Source organism: Cervus canadensis, chromosome 33 (genome assembly GCF_019320065.1).
Source record: "Cervus canadensis isolate Bull #8, Minnesota chromosome 33, ASM1932006v1, whole genome shotgun sequence".
NCBI lineage: Eukaryota > Metazoa > Chordata > Mammalia > Artiodactyla > Cervidae > Cervus > Cervus canadensis.
In genome coordinates, this window is record NC_057418.1 from 21,651,904 (window position 1) to 21,675,367 (window position 23,464).

Here is a 23,464-nt window from a genome sequence, read left to right on the forward strand (position 1 = left end):
GGGACCTAACAGAAGTAGAAGATATTAAGAAGAGGTGGCAAGAATACACAGAAGAACTGTACAAAAAAGATCTTCATGATCCAGATAATCACGATGGTGTGATCACTCACCTAGAGCCAGATATACTGGAATGTGAAGTCAAGTGGGCCTTAGAAAGCATCACTATGAACAAAGCTAGTGGAGGTGATGGAATTCCAGTTGAGCTATTTCAAATCTTGAAAGAAGACACTAAGAATTGTTGCACTCAATATGCCAGCAAATAACGAAAACTCAGCAGTGGCCACAGGACTGGAGAAGGTCAGTTTTCATTCCAATCCTGAAGAAAGGCAATGCCAAAGAATGCTCAAACTACCGCACAACTGCACTCATCTCACACGCTAGTAAAGTAATGCTTAAAATTCTCCAAGCCAGAGGAACCAGAGATTAAATTGCCAACATCTGCTGCATCATCGAAAAAGCAAGAGAGTTCCAGAAAAACATCTATTTCTGCTTTATTGACTATGCCAAAGCCTTTGACTGTATGGATCACAATAAACTGTGGAAAATTCTGAAAGAGATGGGCATACCAGACTACCTGACCTTCCTCTTGAGAAACTTGTATGCAGGTCAGGAAGCAGCAGTTAGAACAGGACGTGGAACAACAGACTGGTTCCATATAGGAAAAGGTGTATGTCAAGGCTGTATATTGTCACTCTGCTTATTTAACTTATATGCAGAGTACATCATGAGAAACACTGGGCTGGAGGAAGCACAAGCTGGAATCAAGATTGCCAGGAGAAATATCAATAACCTCAGATATGCCGATGACACCATCCCTATGGCAGAGTGAAGAGGAACTAAAAAGCCTCTTGATGAAAGTGAAAGAGGAGAGTGAAAAAGTTGGCTTAAAACTTAACATTCAGAAAAGTAAGATCATGGCATCTGGTCCCATCACTTCATGGCAGATAGATGGGGAAACAGTGGAAACAGTTGCTGACTTGATTTTTCTGGGCTCCAAAATCACTGCAGATGGTGATTGCAGCCATGAAATCACAAGACGCTTACTCCTTGGAAGAAAAGCTATGACCAACCTAGATAGCATATTAAAAAGCAGAGACATTACTTTGCCAACAAAGGTCCATCTAGTCAAGGCTATGGTTTTTCCAGTCATGTATGGATGTGAGAGTTGGACTATAAAGAAAGCTGAGCGCTGAAGAATTGATGCTTTTTGTGGTGTTGGAGAAGACTCTTGAAGAGTCCCTTGGACTGCAAGGAGATCCTACCAGCCCATCCTAAAGGAGATCAGTCCTGGGTGTTCATTGGAAGGACTGATGTTGAAGCTGAAACTCCAATATTTTGGCCACCTGATGTGAAGAGCTGACTCATTTGGAAAGACCCTGATGCTGGGAAAGATTGAGGGCAGGAGGAGAAGGGGATGACAGAGGATGAGATGGTTGGATGGCATCATTGACTCGATGGACATGGGTTTGGGTGGACTCCGGGAGTTGGTGATGGACAGGGAGGCCTGGTGTGCTGCGGTTCATGGGGTCGCAAAGAGTCAGACATGATTGAGTAACTGAACTGAACTGAACACACACACCCCCCGCCACAGGAATATTAGTCATAAAAAAAGAATGAATAATGCTATTTGTAGCTACAAGGATGCAACCAGAGATTATCATACAGCAAAGTAAGTCAGAAAGAGAAAGACAAATACCTTATATCACTTATATGTGGAATTTAAAATATGACACAAATGAACTTATCTGAGAAACAGACTCACAGATATAAATATAGAGAACAGATTTCTGGTTGTCAAGGGGGTGAGCGTAGAGGTGGGGGAGGTTGGATTGGAAGTTTGGGGCTAGCAGATGTAAACTGTTATATTTAGAGTGTATAAACAACAAGGTCCTATTGTATAGCATAGGGAACTATAGTCAATATCCATTATGGTAATAAACCATAATGGAAAAAATATGAAAATGAATATATATATATAAAACTGACTCACTTTGCTGTACATCAGAAACAATGTAAATCAACTATACTTCAATTAAAAAAACAATATACCTCCTATATATATTATTGTGCCTGGGTCTTTTCATTTTAAAAAACCGAAGATTCTGTATTAGTACATAAAGCAGTTAGTACATGTATTAGTACATAAAGCAGTTTTTTACTTAAGAAAAAAAAGTTATTACAGTTTTTCACTATATGGTTGTACCCAGATTTATTTCATTAGTTTCCCTGATGGCTATTAAAGTGGTTTCGAATCTTTTGGTTTACCCCTCCCTTCTGAAAGCAATGAAGATTTTTGTACAGATATCATTTCATAGATAAGTTAGGTGGGTAAATTATTGGAAGTGGCATTACTGAGCCAAAGGATGTGTCCATTTGTAGTTTTGATAAATATAACACTAATTTTAAATATATTTCACTATGGTTTTTAAAACAAAAAAAGTAAGGGATAACTAGCTGAACACTAAATAAGGTAGAGATTTTACAAAGTCTCTATTTAATGCAATTTCCAAATAAACAGGCAAGAAAACAGATGCTACCAAGGGAAAAAAAAAGGATGTGTTCAAAATAGTTTTGTCACTTAGAAAAGTGCAGATATAATGTATTTTAAATATATGTAAAATACATTTGTATAAAATACAATATACATAAATAATATATTCCAGAAGGATTAAACATTTAAATGTTAGAGATGATACCATACAAGTATACTAGGAAAAAAGCAGGGAACATTTGTTAACATTGGGGTACCTCTTTGTACCTCCTGGGAAGGTCTTCCCAAGTATGACAAACATAGAGAACAATATAGTAAAAGACTGATAGATTTAAGTACATAAAACAGTTAGCACCATTCAAAACAAAACAAATAAGAAACACCCATAAATTTGAAAGGTCAACACCACATTACTCTGATGGTGAACACATATAAATCCATGGCTGATTCATGTCAATGTATGGCAAAAACCACTACAATATTGTAAAGTAATTAGCCTCCAACTAATAAAAATAAATGGAAAAAAAAAAAAAGAACACATGAAAAAAGAAATTGGTAAATATTCAGAACGTGCAGTTTAACACTCTATTTTATCGAGGCTTGGCAGCATCCTGGGGCTATGATTTCTGGGACAGTCATCACTCTGCGCAAGTTACACAAGTCCTCTGACCACGGAGGACTCTTAGTTTCCTTGGAGAGTCAGCAGAGGCCAAATGCACCAAGCTACTCTCCCACTTTTACCAGTTAAGACGAAATCCCTGCAACCCTCAAGTACACTGTGCTTAGCCGTGCCTAGCTGCTCAGTCGTGTCCAGCTCCTTACGACCCCATGGACTGGCCTGCCAGGCTCCTCTGTCCATGGGGGTTCTCCAGGCAAGAATACTAGAGTGGGTTGCCACGCCCTCCTTCAAGGGAATCTTTCCAATCCAGGGACTGAACCCAGATCTTCCGTGGTGCAGGCGGATTCTTTACCATCTTGAGCCACCAGGAAGGCCCAAGTACACTGCGACCCTTATTGCTCTGAACTGCCCATGAAGATCTCTGTGTTCTTCTACTTCCCAAACCCCCCACTACTGCCCTCTAGACACACTTTATTCTATGACGAGCAAATGCTCCTCCATTACTGACCTCTGCTCCAAGCTTTCCCCCACCTTCTTCAAGCGTATTATCATCTGCTGACATTACTTCCCTTTCAGCCCTTTACAGTTAAGGTTTTTTTTAAAAAATGAACTGGGTTAAAAGGTGGAGCTCCACTTCTTTGCTCTCCATTTACGTTTCTAGATCATGGTTATTTCTGCATTCTCTTTTAAAAAGCCAGTTCTTTAGAAGCTCATGCTATCTGTGGCAGGTCACATTCATTCTTTTAATGTTCGCTTAATGAACACCTACTTGCTCACCTTCATTGACCCATCAATTCTAACTTTGATGCTCTCCGCTAAGCCCTGACATTCTATAAGTTCAACATCCACATAGATAAACCATGAATCACCCTGGTTCCACGTTCAATCCCTGGTCAAGGAACTAAGACCCTGAAAGTGGTGTGCCACAGCCCCACCCCCCCAACAAAAGAAAACTGGATAAGAATTCTGAAGTATCAGGCTAGGATCTTCAACAAATTCTACAATATAATGGGATACTTTCACTTGGATAACTCAATGAACCTAACTAAACCTTATGTCAAAAACCAGACTTATGATTTTTCTCCACCAAATTCTGTCCTCTGAGCATTCCCTTTCGTAACGTGAGGCATCACCACCCATTTTTATACACTAAAAGCCTAAGAGTCACCCTACTCTGTTATCACCCACCACATGCAATCTGTATCTATGTTCGTATCAATTTTATTCCTCCTATCTCTTTCTTAATTCATTCAATTTTCTCCACCACCATCTCCCTAGTTCAAATTACCTTCATTTCCTGTGTTCTGTATTTCTTATCAAGTCTACACCCTCCTTTGCTCTAATTCATTCTCATCCATTGCACCTATCTTTCTGAAACACAAAGTTAATCATGTCATTACCCCGCTTGAAATGCATCTGCAACCTCCTATTGCACTTAGGATAAAATCAGCAGACAGTCCTGCATAGTCGGGCCCCTATGCACTTCTCCATTCGTATCTTATACTCTTGTTTTCAGCGTTTGAGCCACTTTCATTTCTTCGAATGTACATACCTTACTGAAAGAAAAGTCAAAGCAAAAGTCACTCAGTTGTGTTCGACTCTTTGCGACCCCATGGATTATACAGTCCATGGAATTCTCTAGGCCAGAATACTGGGGTGGATAGCCTTTCTCTTCTCCAGGGGATCTTCCCAACCCAGGGATTGAATCCAGGTCTCCCGTGTTGCCAAACAAGCCATGCATAGGAACAAACTTCCTCACTAAGCCCATCCCCACTAACCCTTTCTTTCTTCAGATATCAGCTCTATTATCAGTTTAACAGGAAGATTTTCTCTGATGTCCTTGATCAGGTCAAAAACCCCTCTATCATGTAAGTTCACAGAATCACATAACTCTCCTCTCTTCATTCGCACTTGTAATTCTACATGTATTTCTGTATTTGATCTCCCTTACTAGAATCTCAGCTCCAAAAAAGGGCAACAACTTTATACCCAGTGCCAAGCAAAGGGCCTGAAACAGAAGTTGACCAATAAAAATTTGCTGAGTGAAAGAATGAAAAAATTAGGCCTCTTACAAATCAATTTAAAAAGATAAATACAAGATTAAGAAAAAATTAAAATGTCAATTTAAAGATAATCAATAAACAAATGCTCAAGCTGACCAGTGATCAAAGAAATGCGGATGTAAACTGATAGTATTTTCATAACCATTAAACATATGAAAAGGATAATACCTAGCATTTACAAATACAGGCATTCTCATATTAAACTGATTGGGACAGTATATGTTGGTAACACCTTTCTGGACAGCAATACAGGCATATCTTGGATGGAGAAGTTGTGGGTTCAGTTCCAGGCCAGGTCAGGAAGGTGAATAATGTGATAAAATGAGTCATACAGACTTTTTCGTTTCTCTGTGCATAGAAAGGTTATATTTACCTTATACACACACACACACGTGAATATATGAATATATATATTTACACACACACACTATAGTGAGTGGGTAATGGCATTACATCTAAAAAACAATGTACATACCTTATTAAAAATACTTTATTGCTAAAAAAAAAGGCTAACCATCATCTGAGAATCATACTTCAGAGAATCATACTCTTTACTGGTGGAAGGTTTGAAACATTTCGAGAATTACCAAAATAAGACACAGAGACATGAACTGAGCAAACGCTGCTTGCAAAATGGCACCAACAGACTTGCTTGGTGCAGGGCTGCCACAAACCTTCAATTTGTAAAAAATGCAGTATCTGCAAAATGCAATGAAGTGAAGCACAAGAATATGAAGTATGCCCCTAAGAAAAACTTTCTGTAAGTCTTTGAAAATCTACTTTTACCCAATCACTAGAAATGTACAAAGATTTAGGTAAAAGAGCATTTACTTCAGTATGTCTGTAATGGCAAAAAAAAAAAAAAGAAGCCAGGCAAATGTCAAAAAATGAGAGGCTGGCTAAATAACATATGTGATATATCTACCTCACTGTAGCTAAGGGTTTTGTAGGCCATTTAATAACAATGAAAGTTTTACATAGTGAAGTAAGTGAAAAAAGCAGGTTTTAATATGCCCTCTGCTTTCACTTAAACAATAAACAAAATACAGACATATAAATCCACAGGAAAAAAAGACTAAGAAATAAAACATACCAAAGTCTGGTGGGTATTTATAGTGGTGCTTTATTTCGTTTACCTTCTAAATCTATGACGAACATGTTTCACAATAAGAGAAAATTATATACATGAAAAAGGAATAGTTTGAATGATGATATTTATGGTTAAAAAGAAAAATATTTCAGTTGCATTATAACCAATCAAGCAGTTCTCAACCTAGATTGCTGCTTATCAGAATTAACTATGGAACTTTAGGGCCCCAGCAAATTCATTTTGGTTTAATAACTATAATGTTATTATTCTGGCTTGAGACTCTCACTTACTGTGATGCTTTTAACAGTTCCTAAGACAAAACATTTTATATACTTAAATATTTTAAAATATTTAAGGCAAGGGTGGGATGTTCTGAGAGAATAGCATTGAAACAAGTATATTATCAAGGGTGAAACAGATCGCCAGCCCAGGGTGGATGCATCAGACAGGTGCTCAGGGCTGGTGCACTGGGAAGACCCAGAGGGATGGGATGGGGAGGGAGGCAGGAGGGGGGATCGGGATGGGGAACACATGTAAATCCATGGCTGATTCATGTCAATGTATGGCAAAAACCACTACAATATAAAAGATAAATAAATAAATAAATATTATAAAATAAGAGATTAGGAAAAAAACATTGATTAATCACCTGGCTTCAAGTTGGCATTAACAGGTCTGGCAGCTGCTGCGGCCATCTGTTCCCGTCGAGGATCTTGATAACTCATTTTACTGATGAATTCGATTGCGGCTTCTATACTTCTGTTATTAGTTTTCTGAAGAGCTTGTATAACCATATCCTGACATGAAGTTTAATAAAATTTAAATCATATCATTAATAAGGAAAGAACACTATAATTTCCACTAGAGAAGTTCATAATTTTGAGGAACAAGGCCTCAAGCCATAATACTAATGTCCTGTTTGTAAAACTGCTATGAGGCGGAGGGGCAAGATAAGGGTAGGGTATTAAGAGGTACAAACTACTATAGATAAAATAAATAAGCTACAAGGTATAGCACAGTAAAACTATAAAAATCCATACAATCTCAGATTACTGAAGAAAACAAAACAAACCCTCGAATCCTTCAAATGTTTCTTTAATATTTTCACCTTTATGTAAAGTATTCCTGTTTTCTTCTAGGGGTTTTCCCAGCTACAGTCATAATAACATGCTTCTGAATTTCTCATTCTTAATTTCATTTTATATAAACAGAGATTATCAGATTATTAAAAACAGTATCAATCAACATACTGGAAACCACTCTTTTGCATCATGGGAAGTACTTTATTAAACATCTCTATTGTATTTATTAGTAAAAGAGCTATGTTGTTCTGGTTCCTACCTTGTAAGAGTTTAAGGACACAAATACAGGACAAATGGTAGAGGGAAAACACTCAGACTTTATGTGATTATGTCACAAAGACTTTAGGAGACTAGGTGGTATGACAGAAAAAAAAGGAATTTGAGATCAACTGGAACCAAAGAGTCTGAGTTCCAGCAGCCCTGCATTATTTTCTCATGCTTAGAAGCAAAAATACACTCCAAAAAAAAAAAAAAAATACACTCCAGTGACTGGAGATTTATGAGCCTCACTTTAGAACCGAGCGAACTTTGGCAACTTAATTTAACATCTCAGAGCTCAATTTCTTTATCTGTAATTCACTCAGAATTGACATGAGGATTACACAAGAAAGTATGTAAAAGCACAGAGGCACAGTGCCTGGAGCTCAGATATGGGTGGTTCTCCTGCTCTGTTCCTTATCCTTTATGTTATGTAAACATAAATTATACACTAACATGCAGAAAGTATACTGATACACATTTTTCAAGAGGGAGGCAGCTACTTACTTGTCCTATAGGATTTACTATTTCAAAAACTATGTTTAAATGAAAAATGGCTTAGTAAGACTAATGGGTTGAACAGACACTGTTAGGCAATTGTCTTACACAAAGTGACTAGAGATGACTGTGAGGCCAAGTAAAAAAGGCTGTGGCAGAGACTTGCTGCTTACTCAAGACCTAGTCTTTCTTTAAAAAGTTCTTTAAAAAGTTTAAAAAGGATTTTGACCGAAGTTTTCCTTATACCTACAGTAGCCACGTGACAATTCTGACCAATGAGACAAAAAGGATTTCTGGAGGAATGCTGCTATCCCTGATTAAGGTACTGGTCCTTGTTGTATCCTGTTTCTTAGACAACAGATAAAAAGGTACAGTGTGGTCACATTTTATGTGATCAGACTTTGCAAATTTGTAGTGAGATACAAAGGATTAGTAAGTCTCACTTTATGTGAAAATTTAAAAGAATACAAATCACTCAAATTAAAATTCATCAGGGAGGGCTTAACTTTAAAACTGGTTAAACCAAGTAAACTGCAAACTGTATTTAAGCTGTTATCCCATGGCAATGCCATCTCAGTTGGTAAGAACACTGATGCCCACCATTCTTTTTCAACACTGTGGAAACCATATCCTTAAGCGCATTAGAATTTCAGCCTGTGATTTTGATGATTAATAATTATGCTGGCCTTTATTTTTGAATTTTATTGCTATATGTTAAAATATTTGTTACATCTGTAACAGTATCAACCAAGTGCTCCTTATGTGGGGGTGTTAGTGCCCGTGTGAAAAAGAGCACCCTCAAATCAGTAACTTTGGAACAGAAGTCCTGTATGATACAAAAACATGTCCCTATTGCTGTGCTTTGGCTTTTCATGCTTAGAAGCAAAAATATATTCCAGTGATTGTAGCTATATGTGACCCAAGAATACAGTGATCCTATTTAATATTTATTCCTATGAGGAAATTAATCTTGAAATATTTAAGGCAAAAAAAAAAAAAGTGAAAACTGAATCAGAATTTTGAAGTACCAAGTTAGGATCTTGAACAAATTCTGCAATACAATGGGAAGCTATCAGAAAGAATGATTCAGGAGGCAGAAGAAGTAAACTGCCATACTCTTTATATCACTGCAAATATAAATAATACCATTACTTCCTTATTTGAATAAATGAGAATTGATAAATGTCTAAATGTTTTTAGTAAAGCAACCTTGCTTAAGGGGCTACTAATGTCATAAGGTAAACAATTTTGAAATGTGTGATTGCAGTAAAGCTAACATCTTTGTAATGCAAAGCAATTCTTGTTATTATTGCCAACAGATAAAGAATAGGGCACTGACTAATGCCTTACAATTCTTAAAACTGTCTATGTTAGCAAAAAATTTTAAGTTCCTTAAAGGTATGGTGGCTTCCCTTGTGGCTCAGCTGGTAAAGAATCCGCCTGCAAAGCGGGAGACCTGGGTTCGATCCGTGGGTTGGGAAGATTCCCTGGAGAAGGGAAAGGCTAACCACTCCAGTATTCTGGCCTGGAGAATTCCATGGATTGTATAGTCCACGGGTTCACAAAGAGTCGGACACGACTGATCGACTTTCACACTAAGGGTATGGAGCATTTTTGTTATGATTCCCTACCCCAACTGATGGGTTCACACATAGTAAGAGTTCCATAAATACATACTTAATGATGTGACTTAATCTGACATACACATTATCACTCAAGGGCCTTTATAGTATAGCCATGTGCTTTCCTAAACTTCCTCTTCCTAGTACTATGTAAGAGGAAAGTAAAAGATCAATGATTCAGCCTTCTCTTTATTCTCTGCCTTGTGACTAAAGGGTTAGGAAGAAAGTACTCTAAAAAATCTCCATTCAAGCCATTTCTTTAATCCTCCAACTATTAACCAAGTCCTCTCCTCTACATATATTTTCTGGTGCAATTCCAATATTTTTAAAACATTTAAATACAAAATTAATAGGAAATAAGATTAATCAAATGAAGAGAATGGGCCAGAAAGAATCTTTTTTCTTCCTAGTTTTGTTGTAAATTTCCTGTTTCAAATCCATTACTATAATGCATACTTAGGTTCTCATTTTTAAAATTAAACATAGAGATAGTTGAAAATGTGGTCACTAGAATATTAACAAAGTGAAGAAATTTTAAGGGTAATTAATTTTGTGTGGTGAAGCTAAAGGTAATTCTTAGTTTTTTCCTTATGTAGTTTAATTTTTAACATGGAATAGATAATACTTTTAAAATCAGGAAAAAAGTTACTATAATTTTTAAAGAAAATGTAATCAATGCCTTATTATTCACATTTAGTTATAATTTCCATGGCCAGTTTTTACCTAGAATGATTTCTGCCATTTAAAATACTCATCTGAAGAATATAATCACAGAAAAGAAATTTTATTAGTAACTTAAAACAAAATATGATTAAATAATAATGGCTATGAAAACTTTCAAAATGAGTTCTAAAGGTAAAAATATTAAAGTTAGTATAATTAACATGAACTGAAATTTCATCAAAAAACTGAAATTCTTGGAGATTGATCAGTAAGTAAATTTTTAGTTTTTGTGAATTTAAGATTTGCATCTGAGAGTTATGTGAACGTAACTGCTTAATGATATCTCTGCCTGTACTTCCCTCTCTGTAACATAAGCTTTAACTTCACATCCTGAGGGCTATCATTACTTCAACAGCCACTCAGCTTACCATAGCAACTATGACACACGAGCAGACGTCCTTACCCTGACCCCACCTGCGGCTTTCCTCACCTGCACTCTGGCTCTGACTTCATAACCTTTTAAATCTCAGAACCACAGAAAAAAATAAAGACATATTAATTATTTTGCTTCAATAACTAATGAAATTGTGAACAACATTCTTTACTTGTAGAATGTACATATTTGTATGACTCACTGGAAAAGACCCTGATGCTGGGAAAGATTGAAGGCAGGAGGAGAAGGGGAAGACAGAAGATGAGATGGTTGGATGGCATCACTAATTTGGTGGGTATGAGTTTGAGCAAGCTCTGGGAGTTGGTGATGGACAGGGAAGCCTGGTGTGCTGCAGTCCAAGGGCTCACAAAGAGTCGGACATGACTGAGCAACTGAACTGAACTGAACTGATGGTAGTTGGTGGTTCAGTCGCTAAGTTGTGTCCAACTCTTGCAACCCCATGGACTGTAGCCTGCCAGGTTCCTCTTTCGATGGGATTCTCCAGGCAAGAACACTGGAGTGGGTTGCCATTTCCTTCTCCAGGGGATCTTCCCAACCCAGGAGTCAAACCCAAGTCTCCTGCATTGCAGGCAGATTCTTTAGGGACTGAGCTACCAGGGAAGCCCTACATATTTGTATACATACATAAATTCTCAAAGGCAACATTTAGGCAGGAGATCACCTAAAGTGCTACACAGTGTAAGGTAAGAAAAATTCTTTTGTTTTTAACAGTGCTTACCTCATCAAATCCAGCAGCTTGCAAGTCTTGAAGCATTTGTGGATTAACTTCTGAAGGACTTCGACTTGTTTCATTTGCAAATGGTTGTAGAGAGTTTCGAATTTCCAACAAGGCTTTATGATGCATCCCAAACTTGGGGGGATTTCTGACTTGCCGAGGATCTTCAGCTGACATTTTACCCATGTTTTGCTCAGCCTTAGCAGCATCCGATGGTTTGGATAAGTTCCTAAGGGATTCCCGAATTTCTTGCAGCATCTGCCGACTGCTGCCAGTGTAGTTACTGGCAGGAAAGGTCTTAGGCCTCATTTGTCTATATCCTTCCGGCTTTTCACTCCTCTTCATGAAAACATCTATATGTATAACCCACACAAAAGACTTCTGTAACAGCTACTGGATTCAGAGCTTTCCCTTGAGCAAAACTTAAAAAAATCTTTTGCAGAAGTCCCCAGGAATGTTACAATTCTTTACAATCTAAATAAAAGAAAAAAATAAACAAAGCTATAAAGTGACTGACTGATAAAGCAGTGCCATGCACAGTAGGTATCCCTTTATCCAAGGGGTATACCTTTTAAGACCACAAGTAGATGCCTGAAACTTCAGATAGTACCCAACCCTATATATACAGTAGACCTCTGAACAACATGGGTTTGAACCGCATGGGTCCACTCATGTGGATATTTTTCAACAAATAGGTATTAAAGTACAACACAATCTGGTGGTTGGCTGACTCCAAGGATGCTGGACGGAGGGCTGACTGTAAAGTTATACTCAAATTTTTGATGGCATGAAGGGTCAGCACCCCAGCCCCCGAGCTGTTCAAGAGTCAACTGTACTGTTTTCTCCTATACATACATAACTATGATAAAGTTTAATTTAGTAATTAGGCACAGCAAAAAAATTAACAACTAGTAATAAATAGAACAACTATGGGAATTCCTTGGCAGTCCGGTGGTTAGGATTCTGTACTCTCATTCCCCAGATGCCTCAAGTTCAATACCGGGTCAGGGAACTAACATCCCACAAGCCGTGTGGCCCCCCACTCCCTCCAAAAAGATTTATAACAATATACATGTAACAACATGAATGTAGTTTCTCTCTCAAAATACCTTACTGTATAAATGTTATGTCTTAAATAAGCACATATCATATACTGTGGTGATAACTTTCACAGTTTGAGGTGCAACAGCAAAACTAGTACACATTTCTGTTTTTCTTCTGCACAATCACAATTTTGTATATAGAAGATTTGGTCTTATGGTAGATCTTAAAGTCTCAGCACATATTTTTTTTCTTATTAAACTGAGAACTTTCACATTAAACAAGTGCTTGATGGCTTTTCTTTGGCATATCTGAATTGCCAGCATCACTACTCTTGTGCTTTGGGGCCATTACTAAGTTTTCTGAGTATCTAGGTTGCACTTCATTTACAGCCATCTAGGCATTCCTTTAGTTTGGGTTTCAACTCCAAGTTAGCCATCATTTTACTATTATTATTTACCATTACAAAGATGGTTGTCCTTAATAGAGAGGAAAAAAACAAAATAAGAATAGTTTTACTTCTCTATGTCAAGATACATTTGCCTTCCACTCCCCTAACACAGAAACTGGTAAATATAGGCAGTGCAGAAGTATCTGTTAAACTAATAAATGCAAGTGATTTACTCCTTTTTACTCTTAAGAAAATATAATTTTGTTTCTTTCAATTATAAAAAAAAATGCACCCTACTGAAAAAATTCAAATATCATGTAATTATGTAAGGTAGAAGTCCCTCATAATTCCCTCCCTCAACAAAGAATCGCTGTAGTAGGCTGAATAATAACATCCCAAAAGCTAACCACTTCCTAATCCCTGGAATCTGCAAATTTTATCTTATTTGGAAAAAGGGACTTTGCAGATATCATTAAAGGATCTTCAAATGGGAAGATTATCACAGATTATCTGGTTGAGCAAGTACACGCATGAGAGGCAGGGGGAGATTTGATACACAGAAGAGATGGAGGCAATGTGACCATGGAGGCAGGGACTAGAGGGTGCAGCCAGAAGCCAAGGAATGCCGGCAGCCAAATGGAGATGGAAATGACAAGGAACTGCTTTTCGCCTAGAACCTCTGAGGAACAGTGCCCTCACCGATGATTTAATTTTGGGCCAGTGATACTGATTTTGGAATTCTTGCCTCTAGAACTGTAAAAGCATGCTGTTTTAAGCTTTCAGTTTTATAGTAATGTGATTGGGTTGGCCCAAACCCAAACAAACTTTTGGGCCAATCCAGTATATAAGACAAAGGAAACTAACACAATCACTATTTTTTAAAATCACTATTATTAATAATACTGCATAATATTTTTACTCTTAATCAAAATGGGATCACAACATACAAAATACACTATTCTTTTACCTTATCATGTGAATTTACAAGAAAAGAACGTCATGTTGACCAAACTGAAATGACCAAAGAACTCCTTCCTCCATGGCATTTTATGAAATTGGTGCTCTGTGTACTATACTTTAGAAAATGCTGAACCAGAGACATTCATTCTAGTCCTATATTTATGAAGGACTATATTTAAAGGTGTGTCTAATCAAGGCTATGGTTTTTCCAGTGGTCATGTACGGATGTGAGCGTTGGGACTATGAAGAGGGCTGAGCGCCAAAGAATTGATGCTTTTGAACTGTGGTGTTGGAGAGGACTCTTGGGAGTCCCTTGGACTGCAGGGAGATCAAACCAATCAAAGGGAAATCAGTCCTGGATGTTCATTGAAGGACTGATGCTGAGGTTGAAACTCCAAAGCTTTGGCCATCTGATGTGAAGAGCTGACTCATTGGAAAAGACCCTGATGCTGGGAAAGATTGAGGGCAGGAGGAGATGGGAACAACAGAGGATGGGATGGTTGGATGGCATCACTGACTCGATGGACATGAGTTTGAGCAAGCTTCGGGAGTTGGTGATGGACAGGGAAGCCTGGCGTGCTGCAGTCCATGGGATTCCAAGGAGTTGGACACAGCTGAGCGACTGAACTGAACTGATATTTAACTCTGTACTTTGACAATTACTCAAATGTAGTTACTAACATTCCTAACATCCAAGTGAGTGCATAATAGTCATAGAAATGGCTGAGTTCTGGGATATGTGTAATAATGTGTTTTAGGTTTACATAAATGAATAATTAGTTTACACTTTTTCATATACACATTGAAATATTATACTTGTGAATAAATATGATGCCTGGAACTTCAAAATAATCTGATTTTATGATGATTTGGATGAAACAAAAGTAGTGATAAACTGATGACTGCTGCAGCTGGGTGACAGGCACCTGAGAGCTCACTGTACTACTTCCTCTACTTTTGTGCACACTTGCATTTTCCAAAACACAAAGTTAAAAAATAAAGAAAAGGAAATGACTCTGGATCTTGGAATGGTTCTGATACGAATTATTCTTATTCAAATACAAAGTACACTGAAACACACAGGATTTCTTTAAAGAACCTATCATTCCATGTAACAATATCATTTCAACATTAGCTTTTCAAGGAGAACAACAGAAACTGGAATATAATTGCTTTACAAAGTTTCTGTATTTAAATGTTCATTTCAACCACAAGATGATCTGCATCACCTGACTTCAGAAATGGGGAAATGGAGGAAATATGGCATATGTTTATTTTCAATCATTGTTTATTAATCTCTGTGGCAGAGACTATACTGACATACTGCCCTCTATTTCCCAGATTAGTTGCCAAAGCCCTGCAAGTAGATGTCTGTGAGTCAATTCTGGGCTGAGGCAGTTGAAAGCTGGTGAGGTTCTCCATTTGTCATTTTTCTGCTTCAGTGACAATCTAGGTGACGTTTTGAGATGGTAGCTTCCTATTTATGGAGGCACTGTAGGTCCCTAAGCCACTGAATGACTTAGAACTGACCCCCATGGGGCTCTGTGTGAGCAAGACAGGATCTCTGATGTGTTAAGTCATTGATTATTTTGGGATTTGTTACCACAAAACAGTTTAGTATTCTGTGGCAATAAAGACCATCCAAAACAAGCAGAGTCTATTTATTCAGAGCTTACTACAGGAAGGCAGTGAGCCACTATCACTTGTGTTTAGCAGAGACTCAAAGACAGGCATGGGAGTGAAAAAACTTTATACTGAAAAAAGAGGGAAGACTTCAGGTATGCTCTACCACAGGGAAGCTGGAGGCCGGCTAACTAGAAGTACAGCATCCTGATTGCTTTGGGAAGCATATTTGGTTTTCTCTGCTTGGTCCTGAGGCAAGGTGGCAACTACTGATCAAGACTTGACCATCTTCACATATGATCTAGCCACTGTGTATCTGTATACCTAGTCTCTCAGTATCCTAATACAGAAGTTGATACCTAGAAGTGAGGTGCTGCTATAACATAAACATAACATGGTACTGGCTAAGTGGTCAGGCTGAGGACTTCAAGGGAACTGATACTGGAGGCTGGACAAATGGAGAACCATGTTTCACAGTAGCAAAATATTTGATAAAGTGATTTACCTGTTATAACTTACAAGGTAACAAGGAGCCCTACTGAACTTGTAGTTCCATGAAATGAGTTTGGAAAAGAGAATCTTAGAAATGTCTGTAGACTGCCATTGGCTATCTGGGAAAGCATTATAAATAAAGGATAATGTCATGAAAGCAGCAGCTTATTTGTAAACAAAAATAGAAAGGGATAGAGTCCAGAAATTTAAAGTCTTGCAGAACTGGAAAAGCAGCTTGCTTCAAGATTGAAACACGAAGGGATAGAAGTGAAAGATTTTGAACAAAGATGCTCACTGAAACCTCTTAGCTACCTAAAGTACCTCAGTGGCTTAAAGCAAACAAACAAACAAAAACCCAACATTAAGGGTATGGTCTTCCCTCAAATAACCAATTGAGAAGAGAAACGAGAGTTCTTAAACCTTTGGATGAGGTTCCTAACACATGTGAACTTTTGTATGGTTACTGACACATGGAACTGACTAGAACTAAACACATCAGACGCTTTCTAACTTTGAGGAAACTGTTTTGTTAACCATTCAACCTCAAACGAAAAAAACTTTCAGCTCTTGGGCAACAAAACAAAAACCCTTGGGCTCTTAACTTCTTTGAGCAATAACTTAGTCAAAAAAGATCTGCTCCTTCCAAAGAGGAATATTTCCCCAAAGCTCACGCTTCACAGGTGACCAAGGATGGAAAATGAAAAAGAACTCCCTGGCTCTTGGAGAACAATGGCCAACAGTAACAGAGAACAAAGGATGAGGCAGTTCCTCCCAAGAATCTCCTCTTCCTCCAGGGTTGGTTGCTTTCACAAGATCTGCCTGTGGAGGTTTTAAAATTATTTTATCAGAAACTGCTATTTCCCATTCTTCTTTTCTTTTTAAAAAAGAGTTATTTATTTATGGCTATGGTGGGTCTTCATTGCTGTACTCGCGCTTTCTCTAGTTGTGGCAAGCAGGGGCTACTCTCTAGTTGCGATGCAAGGGCTTCTCACTGCAGTGGCTCCTCTGTTGTGGAGCAAGGGCTCCAGGCACACAGCTTCAGTAGTTGCAGCATGTGGGCTCTAGAGCTCGGGCTCAGTTGCTCCCTGGCATGTGGGATCTTCCCAGACCAGGGATCGAACTGGTGTCCCTTGCACTGCAAGGCAGTTTCTTAACCACCAGACCACCAGGGAAGTCCCCCATTCTTCTTTTCTAATAGTAGTGCTTATTATGGCCCTCCTGTCCTTGTTCTACCATTGTGTACACAGTGAGTGAAGGGTAACAGAGAGGATGACAGACACCAAGAGTGAGGATAACTTCACAGATCTCTGGACCCAGAGGAGCTATATCTGGACCTGATGGAGAGATTACAGGACATACAGAACACAGGACCTGTGTGTGAATCTAACTACTGCTGCTTAGGGCCCAACTTGCTAGCAAGAGAGTAACACAGTACTATGAATGTCTTTCTAGGATAGAAAGTATAGTGTTTTCTTGATTCCAAGATACATGCTTTTTCACATTTTAACATTTTTCAAATTGAGCATATCTTAAAATCAGTATTAAAAGGAATTTGCCAGCTCTAAAGCAGAGAAGATCTAGAACAGCAGAGAACACATGTAACTTGACCATAAGTAAAATGTCAAATTTCCTTGTCACTTCAATTGCATTATTTTCACTGGCAGCACCACATGTGGTTGAATCTAGACCTTTGATTAATGCTCAAAATGTCTTTGAAGACATTTCACTATGATGTAGCATTATGTATTCAGAAACTGTCATCCAATATGCAATGCAATTAAAGGCATAAACAGCTGTCAAAGTTCAGTGAGATCACAGAATTTTCAAAGGAAAGAGTCTTTTATGAAGGGCAAGCACTCAGACATGAAATATCTGTTAAAACCTTTTGAGTTACCTTCAGAAGTTGTTTAATTTCTAGCAATAACTCACTCAACTCAAATTAAAAAAAAAAAACTAAGAGTTTAAGAAAAGAGGAAAGGAAGACAAAACTCCAGTATTCTTCAATATACCTCAAATTATATCTCAATCATAAAGACAATAAAGAGGTTGAAGATTATTAGCTGGGGTTATAAAAAGTAACACACCATCATGATGTTATATGAAGCCCAAAGTAAATGAGAAGAATTCTAGATTCTGAATGTGAATAAGGCTGAAGCTTAAAAAAATTGAAAGGCACTGAAGGGATCAATGTATGCCATTGAAGGTTAGTTAAAAAACCATGTTTATTTTCTTTGCCCTGAAAAACTTACTAAAAAGACTGCTTGTTTTAGACTTATTTACGGTATCATGGAATGGAGGAAACTGACAATTCAACCTCATCTTTTAAAATAACTGTATTGAATTACATCACGTAGATGTATCATAACTTATCTATCCCCTACTGATGATCCTTTAGGTTATTTCCAATGTTCTGCTATTATAATGTTTTAAACACTGGTAACTTCAACTGTATTGGTAATATTCCAGTTCTTGATGAGTTCATGGGTATTCATTTTATTATGCTTCATAGCTTTCATGTATACACATGTTCTTTGTACATATAAAAGTTAATAAAAATTGTGGCAATAAAAATTCTTGTGTTGGGACCTCCACTGCAATGGGGCACAGGTAAGATCCCTGGTCAGGGAACTAAGATTCCACATGCCATGTGGTCGTACAGCCAAAAATAAATAAATAATGAACTGCATAATTCAATCATTTTAAGTAAATTTACAGAATTGTAACCACTGAAACAATCCATTAAAAAAAAAACAAAACACTCTGTGTGCCAATTATTGAGCATTTCCCTTTAAGATAAATACCTGGAAGTGGAAGGAATTGCTGGGTCAAAGAGAATGTGTGTTTAAAATTCTGATACTTATTATTTAGGTTGCCTTCCAGAAAGCTATACTAATTTACAAACCTTCCAACAATGTATGGTTTACCCTGGCATTAACAAATGTGAAACTGATATGTGAAAACTCAAGAAGTAGAGAAAAATTTAAAACAACTCTTCAACACTAAACAGCTTACCTCTTTAACCCATACCACACTGGTGCCAGATGAGTCTTTCTAATATATAGTTCTGACCATGTTACCTCACTACTCCAGAGCCCTCAATGATTCCTTTAGCTTAGTAATTAAAGCCATAGATCTGGGTCAAAAAGCAGGGTACAAATCCCAGTTCTACTAGTAACTAGCTTTGTGATCTTCAAATGTGGGCAACAGTCCTATTTAAATAGGGTTATTTTAAGCATTAAATAAGTTTAATACATGTCAAATGTTTAGAATAAGTGCCTGACTCAATAAATGTTATTATCTTCTTACTCTTTTCACCATCTTACCCACCCAGATTCTCCTGGATGTAACAGACACTCTAATCGAACCAAATTACTTGCTCTCATCTAATGTACCTTGTGTTTTTCTACTTTCATGTTCTTACTCTTCCTGTTCACTCTTCTTGGGAAAACCTCTGCCATATTTCTTGTAGAAATGATACCCAGCCTTTAAGGTACCATCCAAATACTTCCTTCATGAAGTTTTTATTGAAATGTTAGTTGTTATCCTATCCAAACACACTTTGCACAGTCAAATAAAATTTATTTCTCCTGCTAAATCACAAGAGCATAAGATGTCTTGGGGATATATAGATATATATATGTACACATATCTGTACATATATATATCTATATATCTATCTATTCTTCAGATGAGAAGATCGATCAGAGAGGTAAAGTGGCCTGCCTAAGATCATATAGCCAGCTAGAGGTCATGCTGGAAATGGACTCACCATAACCTGAACCAGTCCAGGGCTCTTTTTATCATACCTACATCTTGAGTCTTCCTAAGGGATTATGATTCTTTCTCTGAAGGAAATCTTCGATTTGTTAGACTGGACAGACAAAATCTCCATTTCTTAGAAAGTCCAGCCCTTGATCAAATGTGCAAGGACCTACTGTGTAGCACATGGAGCTCTGCTCAATGTTAGGTGGCAGCCTGGATGGGAGGGGAGTTTGGGAGAGAATGGATACATTATATGAATGGCTGAGTCCCCCTCCTGTTCACCTGAAACTATGACAACACTGGTGATTGGCTGTACCCCAATACAAAATTAGAAGGTTTTTTTTTTTTTTCCTTAAAAAACTTGTGGATCATAACTGTTCCTACTATCCCATTATTCAACACTTGGAAATCCAGCTTGCTAAGAGAGTTTTCTGATGTACACAAAGAACAAAATGAGCTCCTTCCATACCCTTCCCCCATACCTTTCCCCTTGAGATTCAAAGCTTAGTATGAGTTCCATTTTCCAGGGATAAAAGGGCTGCATTAACAATAATGTGCCCTAGATTTCTTCCTTTTACAATAAATTATCATATTTATTTTTAAAAAAGTACAAATGTAAGTCTCAAAAAATATACTGATATCTTGTCCAGCTTTAAAGAAGAATAGATCCCATTACAGCAGGAGATTTCAAAGTGTTACCTTAGGTGGGATTAGTTTTATAAAAAGACAGCATGTCTCCATACTTTGACTAAATCAGCTATGAGAACAGAAACAGTAACATGTACCATCTTAGCAGCAAAGCCTTAGCTGCTCACACAGCAATATTCAAGAATCTCTGCATACTGATGACGTTTTCTCCAACTCACTTTCTAAGAACTTATCAAAAGTGAAAACAATCACTATATTTTATCTTCATGCTGAAAAAGGATTGCCATTTATACTTGATAAAAATGTTGACCAATGACTAAATTACTTTTGCAGTCAACAAAAATCCCCCACTAATCTAAATATAATATCTAGAAGGAAAACTAAATCATCAGAGTGGAAACTATTCCAATACTACATTTATGCAGAGTAACAAGGAGAAGCATTAAAAACAAAAACAAAGGGACTTCCCTGGTGGTACAGTGCATAAGAATCCGCCTGCCAACACAGAGGACATAGGTTCGATCCCTGGTCCAGGAAGATTCCAAATGCTGCAGAGCAACTAAGCCTGAGCACCACAACTACTGAAGCCCGTGCTCTAGAATCTCAGCAAGAGAAGCCACCACAATGAGAAGCCCGCACAGCGCAACTAGAGAGTAGACCCCGCTCTACACAACTAGAGAAAGCCCGCGTGCGCAACCAGAAATATAAAAGGAAACAAACAGAAACTTAAAAAAAAGAAAACCGAAGAACCTACAGAAGGAAATCTATATATCATATCAAAAATATGTAGCAGAAGCACTTATGATTTGCTTTTGAAGAGTGCTGAGTCACATTCAATAAATATTCAAGCACAAAGAAAGTGTGCCTTCCCTGGCGTGTACCGTGATCTACTCTCTTGCAGTAGCAGCTGATCAGGGGAACACAATGCTACTTCTTTTACTGTTAAATCAGTCAAATTCCTCCACTGCCTTAGGGAATCAACAAGCTCATTTTACCTGTCTGTCAATTTATTAAATCACAAATGTAGACACCTTAGCAGAGAATATTCATTCCAATGATAAGAGTCCTACCTCTTCTTCCACATGGAGTTAATTTGATAAAAAAATTCTTAATCTCCAATATATCATCCATAAAGGCCTGACAAGCTTCTGATTCAAATCCATTTCCCAAACTGGAGTGAAACAATATTATTTGTGTGTGAGATTATACTTATTTCTCACCAGATTTATGAATAACTTCTACCCGACGATATATTTTGAATAATATGAACATATGGGTCAACAGACATTAAATTTTGCTCCCTTAGAGAAGTCCTTTCAACTAAAGAAAACAACTTTCAATCGGAGAGAATGGGGTGAAATCAAGTCACCTGAAAGTCATTCTTTGTGATACAAATTCTTTTTGAAGTTATAATAAACAGTGTCCCCTTAATTTCCTTTCCTTCCTTTTCTGTGTTTATATATACACTCCTCCGTAATGATCCCTCCAGCTCTCCTACCCCCTCCAACTATGTACAGTACCTTATTTAAAGAGGACTGTAAACAGAAATTCGCAGAATTTTTTCAAGGTATATAGCATCTGGTTCCTCTGGGGTGAAAGAACCGTGGCTCTTTTGCTGCACATTTCCTTCAGAACCACTTTTCGCTTTTCCCTCCTTCCTAAATACCGCTGACCCGAGCGCGCTGGGGATAAGGGTGGAGGAGTGAGAGAAGACAGTTCGCGCAAGGCCTCCAGCGGCACAGGTTCCTCCCAGCCTAACCTGAACCTGCAAGGCCTCAAAGCCCGGGGCTCTTCCTGCAGCCCCGGGCGCGGCCAAGCCTCGCTTCCCCAGGGCAGGGCTCCTCTCAGGTCCGTGAAACCAGCCAAATCGGGCCCGCACTGGGCCACCGCGGCCCGCCCGTCCACAGCAGCCCCTGGACCCCCGCCAGCGGGGATGGGCGTGGGCCCCCACGGCCACCGCCCCGCCAACTCAGGTTCTGGAGGAGACAGTGCGCCCCACACGCTACGCCAGCCTCGGACCTACCTGCAGGGGGACAGCGGGGCTCCTGGACAGCTGCCACGGGCCCGAGGGCGGGCGCCGAGGCGGCCGGAGCCCTTCCGGGGATCCCAAGTATCCCCGAGGGGGCAGGGCGGGCAGAGGCGCCGGGGGGCTGCCGCGGGCCAGCGCGGCCCGTCGCGGAGGTCGCGGGGACCTGGCTCTCCCCTCAGCACCAGGCCACCGCCGCCGCCGCCATTTTGCCTTTCACTCGGTGTCGCCGCCGCCGCCGCCGCACTCCCTTGCAGGTTTCCCGGATGTGGGCATTTCCCGGCGTCGCTTGCGCGGGGGCCGAGGACTGGGGGCTTCTGCCCGCCTGGCGGCGGGGAGCGAGCGCGCCGCCTGCGGCCTCCCTCCCTCTGCGGTCGCCCGCTAGTCTGCGTGTCCGCCAGCTGCGTCGCCCCCGCCTCGCGCTGCCCAGGTGACTCGCCCAGTCTGGTGGCGTCAGGCTCCCTCCTCCCAAGCCCACTCATGTATTTCAGTGTCTCTTTTTTATTAATTTGAGCTTTCTGTGGCCGAATATAGAATAAAAGATGCGTATCTGAAGGAGTTTAATTCTCAAAAGGAAACAGCAGTGAGCTCTGAAACCTAGCTGTGGACATTCGGGATTCGGGATTTCTAGAGACTTTGAAATAAGTAGAATTTTGCTTAGCACTATCCCCGAGTGAATTCTTGAGTTTAAGAATTTGCTGAATCAGCCGGATTAATATATTCTCGAACCAGGACAGACTAGGGAGTTTAGAGATTTTGATCGGCCAACCGAATCGGTAGAAGAGGAAGTTATTATTGCTGTTAATTGGGATAATGATGACCGCGAGAAGAGGCTTTTATTTCTTGTTAGACTGAATTAAAAGTTTTGGATAGGATCATTGAGTTTATGATGTTTAAAGGTCCTTTCCACCCATTGTACAGAGACTCTTTGCCAATTCTGCCTCTAGAAAATATATACAGTTAGTA

The 23,464-nt window shown here is 38.9% G+C and overlaps 1 protein-coding gene across 3 annotated transcripts in view; it reads right to left on the reverse strand.

Moving 5' to 3' along the window:
* LATS1 (large tumor suppressor kinase 1) overlaps positions 1–22,866 on the reverse strand; it is a 38,684-nt gene extending 15,818 nt beyond the window's left edge. For all 3 annotated transcript variants that reach the window (XR_006267216.1, XM_043457123.1, XM_043457124.1), the window contains exons 1-3: positions 22,496–22,866; positions 11,559–12,029; positions 6,913–7,060 (exon numbers count right to left, since the gene is read on the reverse strand). Coding sequence is in view for 2 of the 3 variants with exons in the window: in XM_043457123.1 (XP_043313058.1) it covers positions 6,913–7,060; positions 11,559–11,900 (490 nt within the window). In the remaining variant the exon portion in view is untranslated. The remainder of the gene's footprint in view (positions 1–6,912; positions 7,061–11,558; positions 12,030–22,495) is intronic.
* Positions 22,867–23,464: the final 598 nt, after the last annotated feature.